Source organism: Carassius auratus, chromosome 2 (assembly GCF_003368295.1).
Source record: "Carassius auratus strain Wakin chromosome 2, ASM336829v1, whole genome shotgun sequence".
Taxonomy (NCBI): Eukaryota; Metazoa; Chordata; class Actinopteri; order Cypriniformes; family Cyprinidae; genus Carassius; species Carassius auratus.
In genome coordinates this window covers 15031141-15046528 of record NC_039244.1, presented here as the reverse complement: position 1 = coordinate 15046528, position 15388 = coordinate 15031141, and the positions used below count along the sequence as shown (strand labels likewise).

Genomic DNA, 15388 nt, shown 5'->3' with positions numbered 1-15388 from the left:
TTTATTTAAAATAGATTGCAGCATTCAAGATAAAAGGTGAAGACCGCCAGCACAGATGCTCCAGAGAGTCACACAAACAAGACACCAAGGGGGTGGACAAAACTGCAATCAAAATAAACCATGAGCCTCTGACCGGAACATCTGCAACGGTGTTCAGTGCTTGACGCAGGATCAGTTTTGCTCGTTTCACACACCAAAGGCTGACAAATCTGAGACAGGCCATCTTTGAATACAATAGCGCCCTCTCGTGGACACACAATCAACAGAAACGTGGACCTTACAAACCTACCGTTACACACAAACACACCACGGCAGAAAAATTAATTCTTTACTTAAAGCTTCTATATCTTGGGGACAATGAGCACCATGTCCTCACTTGAATGCATTTGCATACGTCTGAAATAAAGTTGAGATTCAGATACAATGTTTGAACTCTTTCTCTCTGTAGATGCATGTATGTGCATACTACAGCGCAAAACTTTGATCTTGCCTTGGATCGGACTGAATCTGACAAAAAACAGGGAAAATTTGCTATTAGGTCTTCATAGTAAATGTAAAACTCAAGGTAACTTTAAACAGTCCTCATTAGAAACAAATAGAGGATGAGACCAACTTATTCACAAAACATTTTATTTCGAACTGCGCACACAATATGACATTTAACTGCCAACTGTAGAGCTGATGTTGAAGCTCTCCACAAGTATTGGTTTGGCCACTGCAGGTCTTCACATGTGCCCTGCTGGGAGAAACAAATGACATCAAGCACATCCACAATACTGACTGAAAAAGCTTCAAATCACTGTTACATTACATATGCCTAATATTGATTCATGTACATTTTATTTTGGGGAACACACAGTAATCTAGCACACAACAGAGTTATTTAAAATAATCTGAACACGGAGAGATAAGTTTAAATATTAGGCACCTTTCAGTCATATTAGCGGAGTATTAAAACTAGACATTCGATTCTCATAAGATTTCTGTTTTTTCATTCACTTAGAATTTTTAAGCATCATGACACGAGAATCTGAGGTGATCAATGTATTTACAGCAGTGAATGATGTTTACTGACCTAGCGAAGCCTCCTGGCCTCTCTTTCAGACTCCAGAAGTGTCAGGACATCTCCTTCTCTAACCGGGCCCTTCACGTTCCTGATGATGGATCTGTTGCTGTCATCCATGAACTCAACGCGTACCTATAAAAGTACAACAAGACTTAAAAATTCAGCTAATACTTTAAAATTAATGTGCAGTAGGTGTGGATACAAGCTAGTATATAGTTTCCTGCGAAATATATCGTCACTCTTTTAAGTACCTTTTAATACAACACAAATGTCATTCAATTCCAGGACATAACATAAATGCTATTTTTCTTAATAAAACAATCCGTGATAATGCTGTAACTTATATGACACCGAGCACGAGGAGCTCTGTCTGAGCTCACCTGGGTACACTGTCCCTGCGAGCCAGTTCTTCCCAGCACTTTTGTAACCTGTAACAAAAACACACAATTAACACCAATATAACAGACATTGTTAAACGTGATGTGAGCTGAAAACAACATTATACGCAGCTGTTCGCCATCAAGGCTGCTGAATAGCATTGTGCTAATGCTAAGGCATAAAGGCCAACATTGCTATATTTAGTGTGCTGTAAGATGATTTTAAGATTGTTATATAAGACTTGAAATTATATACATTTCATCTTACACGTAGTATATTGCATAATTCAAACGGGAATATTTAGTAAATCGTTTTTTCTTACTCTGGCGAGCTTGATGGGCTGCACGCGGCTGGCATCCATGATTTCAGCTTCGTTCGGAAAGGAAGTCACGTGGTCTCGACGGGTTTTATATACCGGCAATAAAATGCATGTTTTCAATTGATGAGATTTTATATTAAGTTGTATGTTGGTTTCGTTTTTAAAAATGCAAATAGACAACAAAAAAGACTTTATATTAATAAAACATTATAGTTTTATAGTTACAACAAACCTGTTTCCGGTTCCGAGATCATGAGGGCAAACTTTTATATTGCAGATACAGGACCAAATCAGAAATCACGAATCTGAATATATCTGGAGATACCGTGGTTTTTGATTATGTCAGTCTGGTTATTTTTTAAACATAACTTTAAAAAAAAAACTGATAAATTTCCTTCAGTTTAGTCTGAAGTGAGAAAGCAATTCAACAGTTCTCTACCTATTTTAAGTTTTTCTGCAAGTTATTTACATAACCATGACCATGTTTCGTTTATGTTATTCTAGCTTTTAAACATACGTTTCAAAATACATACAATAAAAAAAATAATTACATAATAATAACGCAGGGTATGTAACACTGAAAAATTGTTTGTAATAAGCGACATCATGCTAAAAGTAAAATAATACACGTCTATAATTTTACACAAAAAATCTATTTCCTTTCTGAACACATTCTTTGAATCTTAAGTAAACAGAAAAGTAGTAAATAAAGTCAGAACGTCTGTAGTATAGCTTTAAATGTAAAAAACAAACAAGCAAAAAAACAAACCTTACATATTATATTTACTTGCCAGAGTTGCACAAAAGGATTTGATCTGAACACACTGAAACTGAAAAATAATTTTCCATTGGTTTAGTCAGAAGTGAGAAAGCAGGTCAACAGTTCTCTATGTATTTTAAGTTTTCTGCAAGCTATTTACATAACTATAACCATATGTTACGTTTATGTTATTTTAGGTTTTGTCTGATCACATTGATGGTGAAATGTGCATAAGAGCACATGCTGAGTCGATATGAAGGTAGATGGAAGAATACAGAACAAGATAAGGAAATTATGTGATTAAAGGATTTTCATATATTTTGCACTGAATTGTTTAAGTATCAGGCTGAGCACAATATTGGACTCATATGTTCTTTAAAAGCAAGATTACCTGAAACTTGCTGTTAGCATTTAACAAAGGTACATTATCCCTGCAACTGCTATTTATCCTTTGCCATTCCTCCTTCAAGGGCTCAATCCTTAAATCACAACACTAATCCTCATGACTGTATTTTTAACTCTGCCGAGGACAGAAAGAACAGCAACGGGATTACGGCATCAGTGAGGTGGGGCAAATCCCAACTCTTGATCTTCACTTGAGCCGAAACAAATACAGTTGCTTTTTCTTTCTGTCTTTTTAGAAGGTATATTGCTAACTCTAAAAAACTAGAAGCAGTGGAGTAATTTTTTCTGCATCTATCTGGGAATTTCCTCGAAGCTGCAATCCAATACGCATTTTAAAGGGAAGTGGGATGTCCACGCTTGGAATGTAAAGACTGCCATTTTTCCTAATTTCTAACAAGAATTGAGTCTCTTTTTAGTTCTTTACCCATTCCTCAAGTAACCACAATAATGGATAATCCAAGAAGACATCTGAAGAAGCTGAAAAAGAGACGTTCAAGTCTTTTTGCAAGTGTTAAACTCAATGCCAGCTTTTCACAGAGTATAGAGGAAGAAGAGAGTGCCTTTCCTTTTTCACAAGACAGCTCTGTGAAACCTTGGACGTCGATGGACAACCTTGATACTCCACCTCAGGCAAGTGACAAAATAGTTCAAGAAAAGAGGAAAGGCAGTGAGACTGAAGCAGCAAAGATGCCACACCGTCATTCAACTGTGATCAATGTTAATGTAGGTGGAAAAGTCTTTACAATTCCCAAGCACCTGGCTATCAGATACCCTAAAACCAGAATAGGAAGCTTAGCCCTGTGCAGAGATCCCGCCAAGCAGCTAACGCTCTGCGATGACTATTGTGTGCTCACGAATCAGTTTTTTTTTGACCGGGATCCTACTTTCTTCCACTACATCTTCCATTTCTATTGTAGCAATGTATTATGGGTAATGGAAAGTCTTTGCCCTGTCAATTTTGAGGAGGAGATGCAGTTTTGGGGCCTGCGCTTGAGGGACACTCCTCGCTGTTGTCGCATTCTCTACGAGGAGAAACTAGACGAGATAAGAGACCAGCTCAAAGTGAACAGGGAGCTTATGGCAGAAATCGAGCCCCAGCATAGTGAGAAGGGTTTCAAAACCATGTTTTTTGGTGGCATTCGTAAGATGCTATGGGACCTGATGGAGAACCCATACTCCTCGATGGCTGCTAAGGCCTTTGCTGTGTTCTCCAGCCTCTTTGTGCTCATCTCCATTGTAGCGATGACTCTAAATACTGTGAATGAACTGAAAGATTATAAAATCTATGGAAGGACCTACATGGAGTGTGTGGAGATCACTTCAATTCTCTTCTTCACCTTTGAGTACTTCCTTCGCTTGCTGACAACTTGCAACGTCAAGCACTTTCTGAAGAGTGCCCTTAATTTTGTAGACTTAGTGGCTGTCATGCCTTACTTTATCCAGCTGGTATTTGAGGCGTTTGCTGACCAGGAAGATCTCAGCGTCCAAGATGATCTGAAAACGATGTCGAGAGTTAGCAAAGTTAGCAAAGTGCTAAAAGTTGTCAAACTCATGCGAATCTTTCGCATCCTGAAACTGGCGAGGCACTCGACGGGCATGCGGGCCTTTGGCTTCACTCTTCGCCAGTGTTTTGAGCAGGTCTGCTGCCTGTTTCTGTTCATTATCATGGGGATCTTCACCTTCTCTGCCCTAATGCACTCAGTGGAACAAGATGTTGCAGGAACACCATTTAGCAGTATACCAGATGCCTGGTGGTGGGCAGCGGTGAGTACGTCTCAGATTTTCTCAAAACATTGATCCCAATTAGCAGAATTGCAGTATAATTCATTTATTCAAATAGATGGCTAAAATTATGCAGAGATCCAAACGCCACACCGTGGCATGTAGTTTTAAAATCATGGCTATTATTAGGACTTTGCTGCTATATCAGCCTTCTTTAATCTGGGAAGGCTTTTAACTCAGTGTTAGAATGTGGCTCTGGGGATTTGCTTCCGTTCAGAGACAAGAGCATCAGTGAGGTCAGACACAGATGTGGGGCGACTGAGTGGGCTCACGGGGGACCAATGGTGATCAGGTTTGGGTTTTATACAGGTCATTCTTCCAAACAAAAGTGTTGTTATTGTAGACCAAAATTATATTTAATACAACTTTGAAAAATAGTCATTGAAATTAAAGTGAAACAAATATAAATATTGGATAAAAAAATAAATAAATATATATATATATATATATATATATATATATATATATATATATATATATATATATATATATATATATATATATATATATATATATATATATATATATTAGCTGAAAATGTTGCTGTCAACAAACTGAAATATGTTTAACTACTAAAACGAAAAATTAAAATTTAATTTAAGATAGTAGAAATATATATTTTTTTATAAAAGCACATTACTTAGCACAAAATTACTAAGACTGAAAATATAAAAATAAAAGCTATTTCAAAGTATCAATATACTATGATAGTATTTAAATAATACTAAAATAACATTGCACTAAAGCCAATAAATAGTTTAGTTGGTTAAGAAGCTTTTGTTTTGCTGTAAGGATACTGTGCAAATGTATTCAGAATGTACACATATCAGTATAGGATGTGGTTTAAATAGCCAAATCTGTTCATTCTGTTCTGTACAAAGCTTACATACTTAACCCATTTTTATGCACACACACACACACACACACACACACACACACACAATAGATATAAATAGATATAAATAAATCACTTGCGTGTGAGTGTTTTATTATTGTTATCGTTATCATCATTTGCTGTGGCTGTTGTATCCTTCTATCCTCTTTAAATTGTTAGTCTTTATCCTCTGGCAGCTGTGTTTAATCTTGTATAATACCTTGTAATGCCGCTCAAATGGAGGCATCCACGCGGATTGGAAAAGTTAGATTAGTTTGGAACTTTCTGGACGTTAACTAAGTTGACCTGCTTGCAAAATTTTGAGCTGAACTGATATGGAAACATAATTCTCTTTGGCTTCTTTCCTGGTCTTTCATTAATATTTTGTCCAGTATTTAAATAGTCGTTGTTTTAATATCGTCTTTCTTTTACTCTATTACAGGTGAGCATCTCCACTGTGGGATACGGAGATGTGGTCCCCATTTCTTACTCTGGTCGAGTGGTAGCCTTCGGGTGCATATCTTTTGGTATTATTCTGAATGGAATGCCAATCTCCATCCTGTTTAACAAGTTCTCTGACTATTATGCCAAGCTGAAGGCCCAGGAGGACACTAACACAAAAGTGCAACAGGGCTTGAACCTCAAAAAAAGACTGCAAAGAAAATTTGCGAACTGCTTCGAGCCCCAATCTGAAGAATCCGATGAGGACAATAGACATCATATTGGTCAGTGTCATCACTAAACGTCCTTGTCACCCAAACTGCCTTCACTGCCCTTGAACAGAGAGCTCAGGTTCCCAGCCTGCCTTGAATTAAATCGGGATTTAAAAGATGAGTGTACGCCAGGTTAAAGTAAATTAAGCCGTTAGCTTTAAGATGGCTTACAAATGGCATGTCGCTGAGGATCTTTGGCGCACTACCTCGTGCTGATTTTCAGCAGCATCTGTTCATTTCAGGAAACAAATGGATTCAGATAAAAAAGGTATTACATCACAGACTGCAGACTATTAATTGCAACATCAACACAGACTGGTGGAAGTGCACTGTACAGATAAATACATATAAGAATCCTGAAGTTCTGAAGATGTTTCTTCCTCAATTAAAATAAAAAGGATTTCCGTGGATCAAGTGAGACTTACGTGGCCTTCAGACACCTTTGGTGTATTTGGAGTGTTGCGTTCACATATTTTCTATTCTAGGTCAAGTGCATTTAAATGCTATGACTCTCAAGGACTGATAAAACTGGAATAATAATAATAATAATAATATTTTACATTTACCTTTATTTTAGATTAGCCTAACATATGTTTGGGCTGTTTTTGGAAGTTCTGAAGAGTGATTTCCCATACTGTTTTATTATTTGTAATGATTTTTATTTATAAGACCATATCAACAGTAAGTCAGAGGACACAATAACAAATTTCTTGTTCATTTCTCCCAGTATAATCATATATTTTTCCTATAATACATTATATCATCATATCATCAAACTTTTAGATAACATAGGGCTCTGTGTCACATGACATATTCCTGCAACTTGCATATACTGAAAAACTAATAAAAGATATGAAAATTTGGCTCATAAGATAGAACTAGTTCATTGTATGTATCTCGCTATATAAATAATTCAGTATAATCATTACTTAAAAATCTTTAGGCTCCATGAAACTACATGAAACAAGCAACATTTTCTGTATTTAGCCCATGCACAATGTGAATCTCAGAGGAGCTGCTTTCGTTTGGCTTAGTATTAATGGCTTTGTTTGTATTGCTTTAAGAGTTTTCCCATGAACATCTTTATTTTTTTATTTATTTTTTTTTGTCTTTTCTGAAGACAATCGAAGTGCTAAGTGAGCACGTAAGCTACCGTCTGTGAGAAGTCAAGCGTCTGACTTAATGTCTAATGGGATTTAAGGATCAAGAGGACCCGTGATGCCAATGTTTTGAGTGAAATGTTCAACTTCAATTAAGGGATTGTAAAGACAGGAGCCATGGACAGTTGCATGTTAGTGGCCTTTGTTATAAAGGAAAGGTCATCCTCTGCCACTGACAGCAGGAATTACTGCATAACGGTCATTTATGGGATCATCTAGTGAATTCAGACAATACTGGAATAACTAATGTCTTTTTTCTGTTATTTATTACATGTTTCTCCTCTGTTGCTTAACCCCCTGTGCTTAATCCACACCAACAGCGAACACAAAATTCATCAGTATTTCAAATCAAAACGAATTCAAGAAAGTGCCCTGCATGTCTTGCATAATCTTTTTAAAGATCTTGATGTATAAAAGTATGAAGATGAGATGACCACCAATTTCCTGTTAAAACATTTAAAGATAACTTAAAGATTCAAGATGATGCATACTGTATATCACAAGATATTATTAAGGGAATTAATAAATGATTGCATTTAGCTGGCCTATTGTTTATTATAAATGATCAAGATGTTTGAAATGACTAATTCAAAATGTATTAAATAATTACTACATTCATTATAATAATTATCAAAATAAATGAGAAAAAAGCTAGCGACAACATTCCACTAGGGGGCTTCTGTCTCATTCACTTTTCACTAAAAAAAAAAAAAAAAAAAAAAGTATATTTTTTATCCTAGCTATCCAAATGAATTAATGTGTCCACAGATACATTCCATTAACATATAGACCTTAAAAACATTTAATAACAAACTAAATTAAAAAAATTAAATTCACAAATCATCTAAAGACCAAAAATTTGATTTAGACGGTTTAGATAGAATAATTAAAAAAAATGTGATCTTTGGATAAAAGGTCCGTATTAATATGAGCATAACCATTAAATTAATGTGTTTAGATGAGTTAGTGATATCTGTGGCTAATATGGAAGTGTCTTATCCATTTTTTCCCCTAATATTAAAAGTTCACGTTCATTGACGCATTTCTCTAAACTCATAAAAGAGATATAATAAGGAAATACGAAAAATGTGACCAGCTATCACTATTTTCCTTGAAAATGCCTTACAATATATCACAGCTGACACGTTTTATCTGAAATACGTTCCAGCTTGAAGGCCTAAAAGATCAGAACGTGATTTTCTTCATTCAAGGCCAGATAGATGCTTGTAAAAACATGTGTGCCAAGGGTCTGATGGGGGGTATAAAAACCCCCAAACTGGTTTTGGTAGATAGCCTGCTGTACCTGAACACACTTGAATATTGTTTGTTTCAATCTAATCACCTCAAGAAACAACATGAACATGAAGGGGTTTGCATCTTTAGCTTTTTTAATTATTCTGGAGATTTCCAAGACTGAGAGTCAAGATGTACGAGTGAAGCTTTGTGGTCGTGAGTTCATTCGGATGGTGGTCACATCGTGTGGAAGCTCGAGACTCAAAAGGAATTCACCTGATTCAGACCTTCACTTCGCAAACCCCCATAGTAGGTTTGCCTTGTTCTGACATTCATGTAGTTATCAGTTCATTAACCTTTTATTTACTCTGTTCTGTGTGTTGATATATGAAAATATCTCATGCTGATATGATCTGTCCCTTTTCAGGGAATCTACAAAACTGGCTCAACAGCGCCCTCGTTGCGCAGAAAGGGACCCTGACTGCTGAGGAGGAGCAGTGGAGGGAGCACGAATCCCCCGAGAGCGCGGCAGAGCATCTAGTCCCCGACCAGCAGCACATAAGCCCACCAGCAGAGCATCTGGAACACTCCAGCACTGTGCAGGATCTCAGGATGTCCTCCAGGACCCGCCGTGATGTCGGGCCAGCGGGCGTCTGCTGCACTTCAGGATGCACTATGAGTGAACTGATTCAATACTGCTAAACTCACACAAGCTCTCCTAGGACGGATATAGAGCCCTAAAGAGGTCCTGAAGCTGCCTGTGGTATAATCAATTATGTTTCATTAAACACTGCATCTAAGTTACCTCAACTGTGTTCCACTGTTGTTCATAGTCATTAACATGGCTTCATTCCTGTACCTAACATGAACTAACAATTAAAATAATTCTAAATTATTTATTCATCTAAAAATGTTAATTTTAGCATTCACTGATAAACTATTGTAATCAAAAAGCTGTAACTGTTACTGTAATATGCTTTAACACACCTGAGCTAACATGAACTAAAAATGAACAGTAGCATTTTTATTAACTAATGTTAGCAAAGATTAATAAATACTGTAACAAATGTATTTCTCATTGTTAGTTAATGCACTAATGGGACCTTGTGTGGATATACATATGCAATTTAATGTGTTAATTTAAAGTGCTGTTTGTTATAGACATATATGATGGCTCATATATATATATATATATATATATATATATATATATATATATATATATATATATATATATATATATATATATATATATATATATATATATATATATATATATACAGAAATTATAGATTGGTGGTATATGACTGATCAGTTATTTCAGTAGGACAGGTGACATTGACAGGGGCTTCTGTGCAATGAATCCAAACAGTGTAAGATAATGTCAGTATAATTGTTGATTTTTTTTTTTTTTGGTGAACATGCAGGCTGTATATTTAATCAATAACAACAAAAATAAACTCTAAGAATTCAAACTGTAAACAGCGTACCATTTTTTTTTTTACAGTTAATAATATTTGATTAATTCATCACCGAAATACAAATGAATTGTGCTGGTGTAATCTGTATTACATTTTTTGTAGTAGGCTAGTTCAACATTCCATATTACAAACTTACCCCTTGAGGGTATCACTAGTAGTAAAAGCATTACTTACTAAACACACCTCCTACATCAGTCAAACCTCTTTCTGCTGAACCTACACTGGGACGAAATCTGCAGCAGACTTCTACCTGACAGTCAAAGTGGCATTATGTCATGAAAGTGTGGACTCAGAGGAAGACAGAGAGGGTTTAGGATGAGACTTGAGACAGGGCCTGTGCAGGGCTGTTCGATTCTGATTCCTGGTTCTGGAATCGATGGGATTCGATCCAAGAATCAATTCCCCACTCTTGTTTTCGATTCATGTTTTTTTAGATTGAAGGAACCTCTCTCACCATGACTGTACTACATATAAAGGTCGTAGAAAGTAGCCTTCTCAAAATATGAAGATTTATTTGTAAAAATTATGATACATTTCTATAGCTCTGATTGATTTTTAAAATTTAGTTTTGTCTGCAATGCCCATGAAATAAGTCATAGCCCACAGCAAAGCAGTGGACGTGTGTTTATTACATGAGTGGAACAAGACATGAAGTGTCTAAAATACATATGCACAGTTAAGCTGATTAAGTTAACTTTATCTGTATGCTTTGCACAAAATTAACAAACTGTACACTGAAACAAAATAACCAGAACATTCACAACAATACTGATATAAGTGCTTGTAGTTCATCTGTTTATCGTTTTCTTTCAGAGTTTTCATTGGCTGATAGAAATGTAAAAAAAAAAGGCATTTTATTTAAGATGGAAATAGAATCAAGACCCTCAATCACGTCGTGATTTATTCTGTCATGAAGTGCTCAAAATTGTGGACAACATAAGACAGTTCGACCATAAAATAACTTCTGAATTTTTTTTTGAACTGGTTCATTAAAACAATCTGTCTGAAAGAACATTTTAGTGGAAACAAATCAGACTTAATCACTGTTGGTTAGTAAAAGACAGATTAATGGGTGCTTCTCAAATGGAAACTACATCCTCAAACTCGGACAACTCGGTACAGACTCATTTTCTTTCAGTTTATTCTAGTGAATTTAAATGTGTGCATCAGATGTGTCCTCCAAAACAGGCCAAAGGAAGAGTGTAAAACGAAGGCTGCTCAAGGATCCTTTAAATTGAAATGGCCTCGAGCAAAGTTTTATGACGTAGCAGCCGAGATATGCAGCTTTCGTAGGATGCAGCCTTCCTTTTTTTTAGAGACACTCATAGATAAGCTTGAACTGAAAAAGGCTCTGAATGAGGAGTTAATTCCCATTGATGGGATCGATTCCAACCTTTGGAATTGACTCTTGATTTCAATCATCCAAGACCACACCAAGCATGAGGTAGAACAATACACAATTCCCAAACATTTACATTTTATGATATGATGATGAACAGATCGGGATGCACTTATGCACCTTAAAGAAGTGCTCAAAACAGCTAGGGTCAGCCATAGGTGCCTGTGAAGGGCTACCATGAACTCCATGAAATGACCGATGGCTTGAGCAGAGCGCTTTATAGCCCTTAGCAGTGTGTCATAGAGCAAAAGTCTTTCAATGCATCCGCATTCATGTCGCTTCTGTTCAGGGACTGTAGGAGCTTAACTTGAAAAACCTGCAGCACTACCATCGTGTGCCGCTTCACCAGCAGAAGTGTCAAACTGGTCAGCGAGGTGGGCAGTCAGTATGCAAGCTTGCAAGTGTTCTGCATCATGCGTGGCTGAGGAAGGAAACAGATTCGGGGCGAAGATGAGGTATATGCTCATTTTACCGTGGGGCTCCGCTTCGTCCATGTGGGAAAACATGCATGGCCTGTGTGGAAGTGTGGACATGCATCAACTGGGTTGCAGAACCACGACTTCACCACCTGGACATCCGGGAAGAATGGAATCTTCTTCCTTGAGGCAGCATGGCAGCGACTCGACAGGAAGCACCAGGAGTCGAACTTACTCCTGGTAGGTTCCCCCGGAGCATCCCAGTTGAGGTTGAACTCCTTAACAGCTTTTGTGAGGACCCAAGTGAGCTCCTCCTGGAGGTCTGGGGGACATTCAGTGTCTCGGCTCTCATCAGCAAAAAGGACTGGGGAAAGGGGCGACGGAAGAGGATGACTACTCTGGACCCAGGTGTCACCTTTGCTCAAAGGGAGGGAAGTACACACAGTTGGACTCAGAGTGGGAAGGTTTCAAGATTTTCAGGGAGAGTTTTGTCAAAAAAAGTTTTGCCATAGCCAAAAGTCATAAAAAGAATAAAAATACAGAAGATTACAAATAGGTCAAAAATTTACGGGACCAAAAAAGAAGCAAGACTAAAAGCTTTTCATCTGAGCTTCAAAGTGCTTCTGAAAACATACCCGAGGTAAACAGGTAAAACTACCATGGTTACGCCAAATCTGTCGGAGTGATTTGGAGCTTAATGTGCTGAAAATTCTTGAATGCATGTTTACAGTACTTTTTCTTGTGCTGAACCAGCCTAACCAAACAATTTTATTATACCCCCGCTGCCCACTTGCCCATTTAAGAACACCAAAATGGAAATGAATTAATTTCAGTTGGTATTTAGGTATAATTTCACATTATGGCTAACACAAATTGTCTCTTTAGTTTTCTTACCTTGGAACTAAATGAACTGACTAAATGATTTACTGTAGTAGCATCAACTGTAACCATGTTGTTTTGCCTGAGATGTGGTAAATCCATGTTGAATGCTATAATATTAATATAGTCCTATACTGTATTCACAAGTTCACACTTACATATAATTGGATTGAGCAAATAGTAATCATTTTTGGCTGTCCTGAGGGAGTGCTCAGAGCCCATAAAATAGCCCAAACCCAAAGAACCCCCTATCCCCAGTCTAGGATGAGAATAGTTAAGAGTGAGGAGTTGGGGTGGAGGAGGGATGACGGAAAACCGTTGTGAGACAAGGTGAGTTGGCTGTTTTAATAAGAGTAAAATATCTACTCGCAGTGTTAACACATTTATATTTTTTATGGTTTTACATTCGTACAGATACTATTACTGTTACTGTTATTAATAAAAATACATGTAAATGCATCCAAACTCAAACAGTGCTTTACTGTCAAAAATCAATTTCCATGAGAAATATGTTTTGTGATATTATAAGTAATTGGTCTTATTTATGAAATACAATAGTAATATGGTAATTATTATAATTTTGCATTTTTTTGGGTGGCACTACTTCTCTCATTTGTTAGCCTGAAGCCCTATATAGCGTCATTTATTAAAGAAAGAAGACATCTTGTGAAAACTTGATTACTGTATTTAAAAAAGCTTATCAGCATATATGCTCTCTGTTTTTCCAAATCCTACATCCCATCCGCAGCACAAACAGACTTCACCCACTCCCACTCCACAGTCCTCTTATCTGCTTTCCTGCCCCTGCACTTCCCCTCTGAGTGAGTGGGTGTTTTCACTACAGCTGCCATGCATAATTAAGGTTGCAGTGGAGGTGTACTGCAGTGGTGCTGAGCTGCAACACCGTTACAGGCCGCTGCAACGGTCATGCCTCACAAGCAGTGGCGTGCAAGGGGGGGTTGGGTCTCAAGCCCATGCCTCTTTAATCGTTGTTGCTAAAGTGCCCTTTTGATCTAATATACATGCCCACGGACCGCAATTGTACCCTCGTAATGCAACTTCTCTCCAGCCCCTCCAGAGGTCCGTGCACGTCACTGCTCACAAGTGACCATGTTATACACCATTCCTTCAGTTGTTGCTCAGAGAGCAAGCAGGATGATTAGATTCTTACTACTTGCAGTTATATAGTGCACACATTGTGAGGGATGTCCTCACAGGAGATATCTTAATAGGCTCTGCATCACTACTGAGACTTGATCACCAAGTGCTCAGTGGTCCCTCTCAGCAATCAAGAGAACACAATTCATTAATATTAATTGACTGCTGTCTTCCACGCATATGTTACAGATTAATGCAGTAAGCTACTGCGGTACAGTGCTGAATATTATTTCATCAGCAATAACCTGATGACTCTTTGAATTGCTGCCAGAGATACATGTTTTTTGGTAAAATAAAAGGAAAAAATAAACCTTGATGCAGCTGCAGTTTATCATAGGATTTCTGCAAAAACAACAACAAAAATCCCTGCACAACAAGTAATAAACAAATGATAAGTATTCAAGTATTCATAAATCCATTGTATAGAGATTGCATCTTCCATGCAGAACCCACCAAATAAATGTACTAAATTTACTTTAAATTTCCTTGATTTTGTAAAAACAATTTTGCATTTCATATTGACTTTTAATATTTTTAATATTTCCCTTTGATTCCAATATTATTTATTTATCTATCTACGGATGCTTTTTTAAAAAGGAATACTTTCACCTGAAAAATTTCTAAACGTTTTAGGTTGAATAATGAACGTCCAATGACTTTCCAAAAACGATATATTATTTTGTGTTATGAAGTCATAAAGGTTGAGAACATCAGGGTGAGTACATTATGGAAAGTCTACAATAGTTAATCAGGATAGTCATGAAAAGACTTTGAATGATATCAGATATGTTTTTGAATGCCTTCCGTTCCAGTCAGGCGAATTTTAAGATGATTGACTCTCATTCCCTTTCAGGTGTGCAGCTGTGAAAGTCATAGAGAGGGCTTAATTAGGACATCATAAATTCCTGCAGAGTACATTCACATAATCTTGTGTGAAAGCAGATTTCACTCCAAAAACGAGAGTAGTACTGTTGCTAAGACTTTATGTGAGGAAAATTAGGGTATAATTCCAACAAGAAAAGGACACCAACCATGACACTCAAAAGAACCTGCCAAGCTCTTTGTAAAAGTCATGCATAAAGTCTTTCTCCTTGTCTCAATATGCACTGCAGATAATCAAGGCTAGACATAAATAAGCCACTGTATCCTTACCATGGGATGTCTTCAGTGAAAGGAGACTGTAATTATTGGAAGGTGAAAGATATGACATTGCTATCAAATAAAATCACCTGAACAATCGGTTCATTCTCTTTCGCTTCTGCTGATCTTCTGATGCAATAATGTTAACGGCTGACTTCAGTTTTATTCCAATAGCCTCATCAGACCGTGGCACCCTGCTGTTTCCCCACAAAATTATTCGCACCC

General features: G+C 37.1%; 3 protein-coding genes across 4 annotated transcripts; 2 read left to right on the top strand and 1 right to left on the bottom strand.

Annotated features, from left to right (window-relative positions):
- Nucleotides 1-613: 613 nt before the first annotated feature.
- On the bottom strand, nucleotides 614-1876 carry LOC113117226 (40S ribosomal protein S28). 2 transcript variants are annotated; one of them, XM_026285766.1, is made up of 4 exons: nucleotides 1767-1876; nucleotides 1447-1494; nucleotides 1076-1198; nucleotides 614-739 (listed from the first exon to the last, which is right to left on the bottom strand). In XM_026285766.1, exons 1-3 carry the CDS (start codon nucleotides 1803-1805, stop codon nucleotides 1076-1078), a joined length of 210 nt encoding a protein of 69 aa, XP_026141551.1. In that variant the 5' UTR covers nucleotides 1806-1876; the 3' UTR covers nucleotides 614-739. The 2 variants fall into 2 exon arrangements, with proteins under 2 accessions (XP_026141551.1, XP_026141544.1); XM_026285759.1 differs by having other exon boundaries at nucleotides 614-736; nucleotides 1767-1874.
- Nucleotides 1877-3182: 1306 nt separating this feature from the next.
- Nucleotides 3183-6729, top strand: LOC113110794 (potassium voltage-gated channel subfamily V member 2-like). The gene is made up of 2 exons (XM_026274980.1): nucleotides 3183-4692; nucleotides 6027-6729. The coding sequence occupies exons 1-2, from the start codon at nucleotides 3376-3378 to the stop codon at nucleotides 6324-6326; spliced, it is 1617 nt and encodes a 538-aa protein (XP_026130765.1). The 5' UTR covers nucleotides 3183-3375; the 3' UTR covers nucleotides 6327-6729.
- A 2063-nt stretch (nucleotides 6730-8792) lies between these two features.
- On the top strand, nucleotides 8793-9494 carry LOC113110785 (insulin-like peptide INSL5). The gene is made up of 2 exons (XM_026274969.1): nucleotides 8793-8999; nucleotides 9118-9494. Exons 1-2 carry the CDS (start codon nucleotides 8813-8815, stop codon nucleotides 9390-9392), a joined length of 462 nt encoding a protein of 153 aa, XP_026130754.1. The 5' UTR covers nucleotides 8793-8812; the 3' UTR covers nucleotides 9393-9494.
- The last annotated feature ends 5894 nt before the right edge of the window (nucleotides 9495-15388 follow it).

Bases quoted from the DNA above. Each gene is read 5' to 3' on its own strand.
- LOC113117226 (XM_026285766.1), bottom strand. From the start codon at position 1,805: ATGGATGCCAGCCGCGTGCAGCCCATCAAGCTCGCCAGA. The intron at 1,495-1,766 runs GTAAGAAAAAAC...TTTTTGTTACAG, and splicing joins AGCCCATCAAGCTCGCCAGA to GTTACAAAAGTGCTGGGAAG. The intron at 1,199-1,446 runs GTGAGCTCAGAC...GTACTTTTATAG, and splicing joins CGCAGGGACAGTGTACCCAG to GTACGCGTTGAGTTCATGGA.
- LOC113110794 (XM_026274980.1), top strand. From the start codon at position 3,376: ATGGATAATCCAAGAAGACATCTGAAGAAGCTGAAAAAGAGACGTTCA. The intron at 4,693-6,026 runs GTGAGTACGTCT...ACTCTATTACAG, and splicing joins ATGCCTGGTGGTGGGCAGCG to GTGAGCATCTCCACTGTGGG.
- LOC113110785 (XM_026274969.1), top strand. From the start codon at position 8,813: ATGAACATGAAGGGGTTTGCATCTTTAGCTTTTTTAATTATTCTGGAG. The intron at 9,000-9,117 runs GTAGGTTTGCCT...GTCCCTTTTCAG, and splicing joins TCACTTCGCAAACCCCCATA to GGAATCTACAAAACTGGCTC.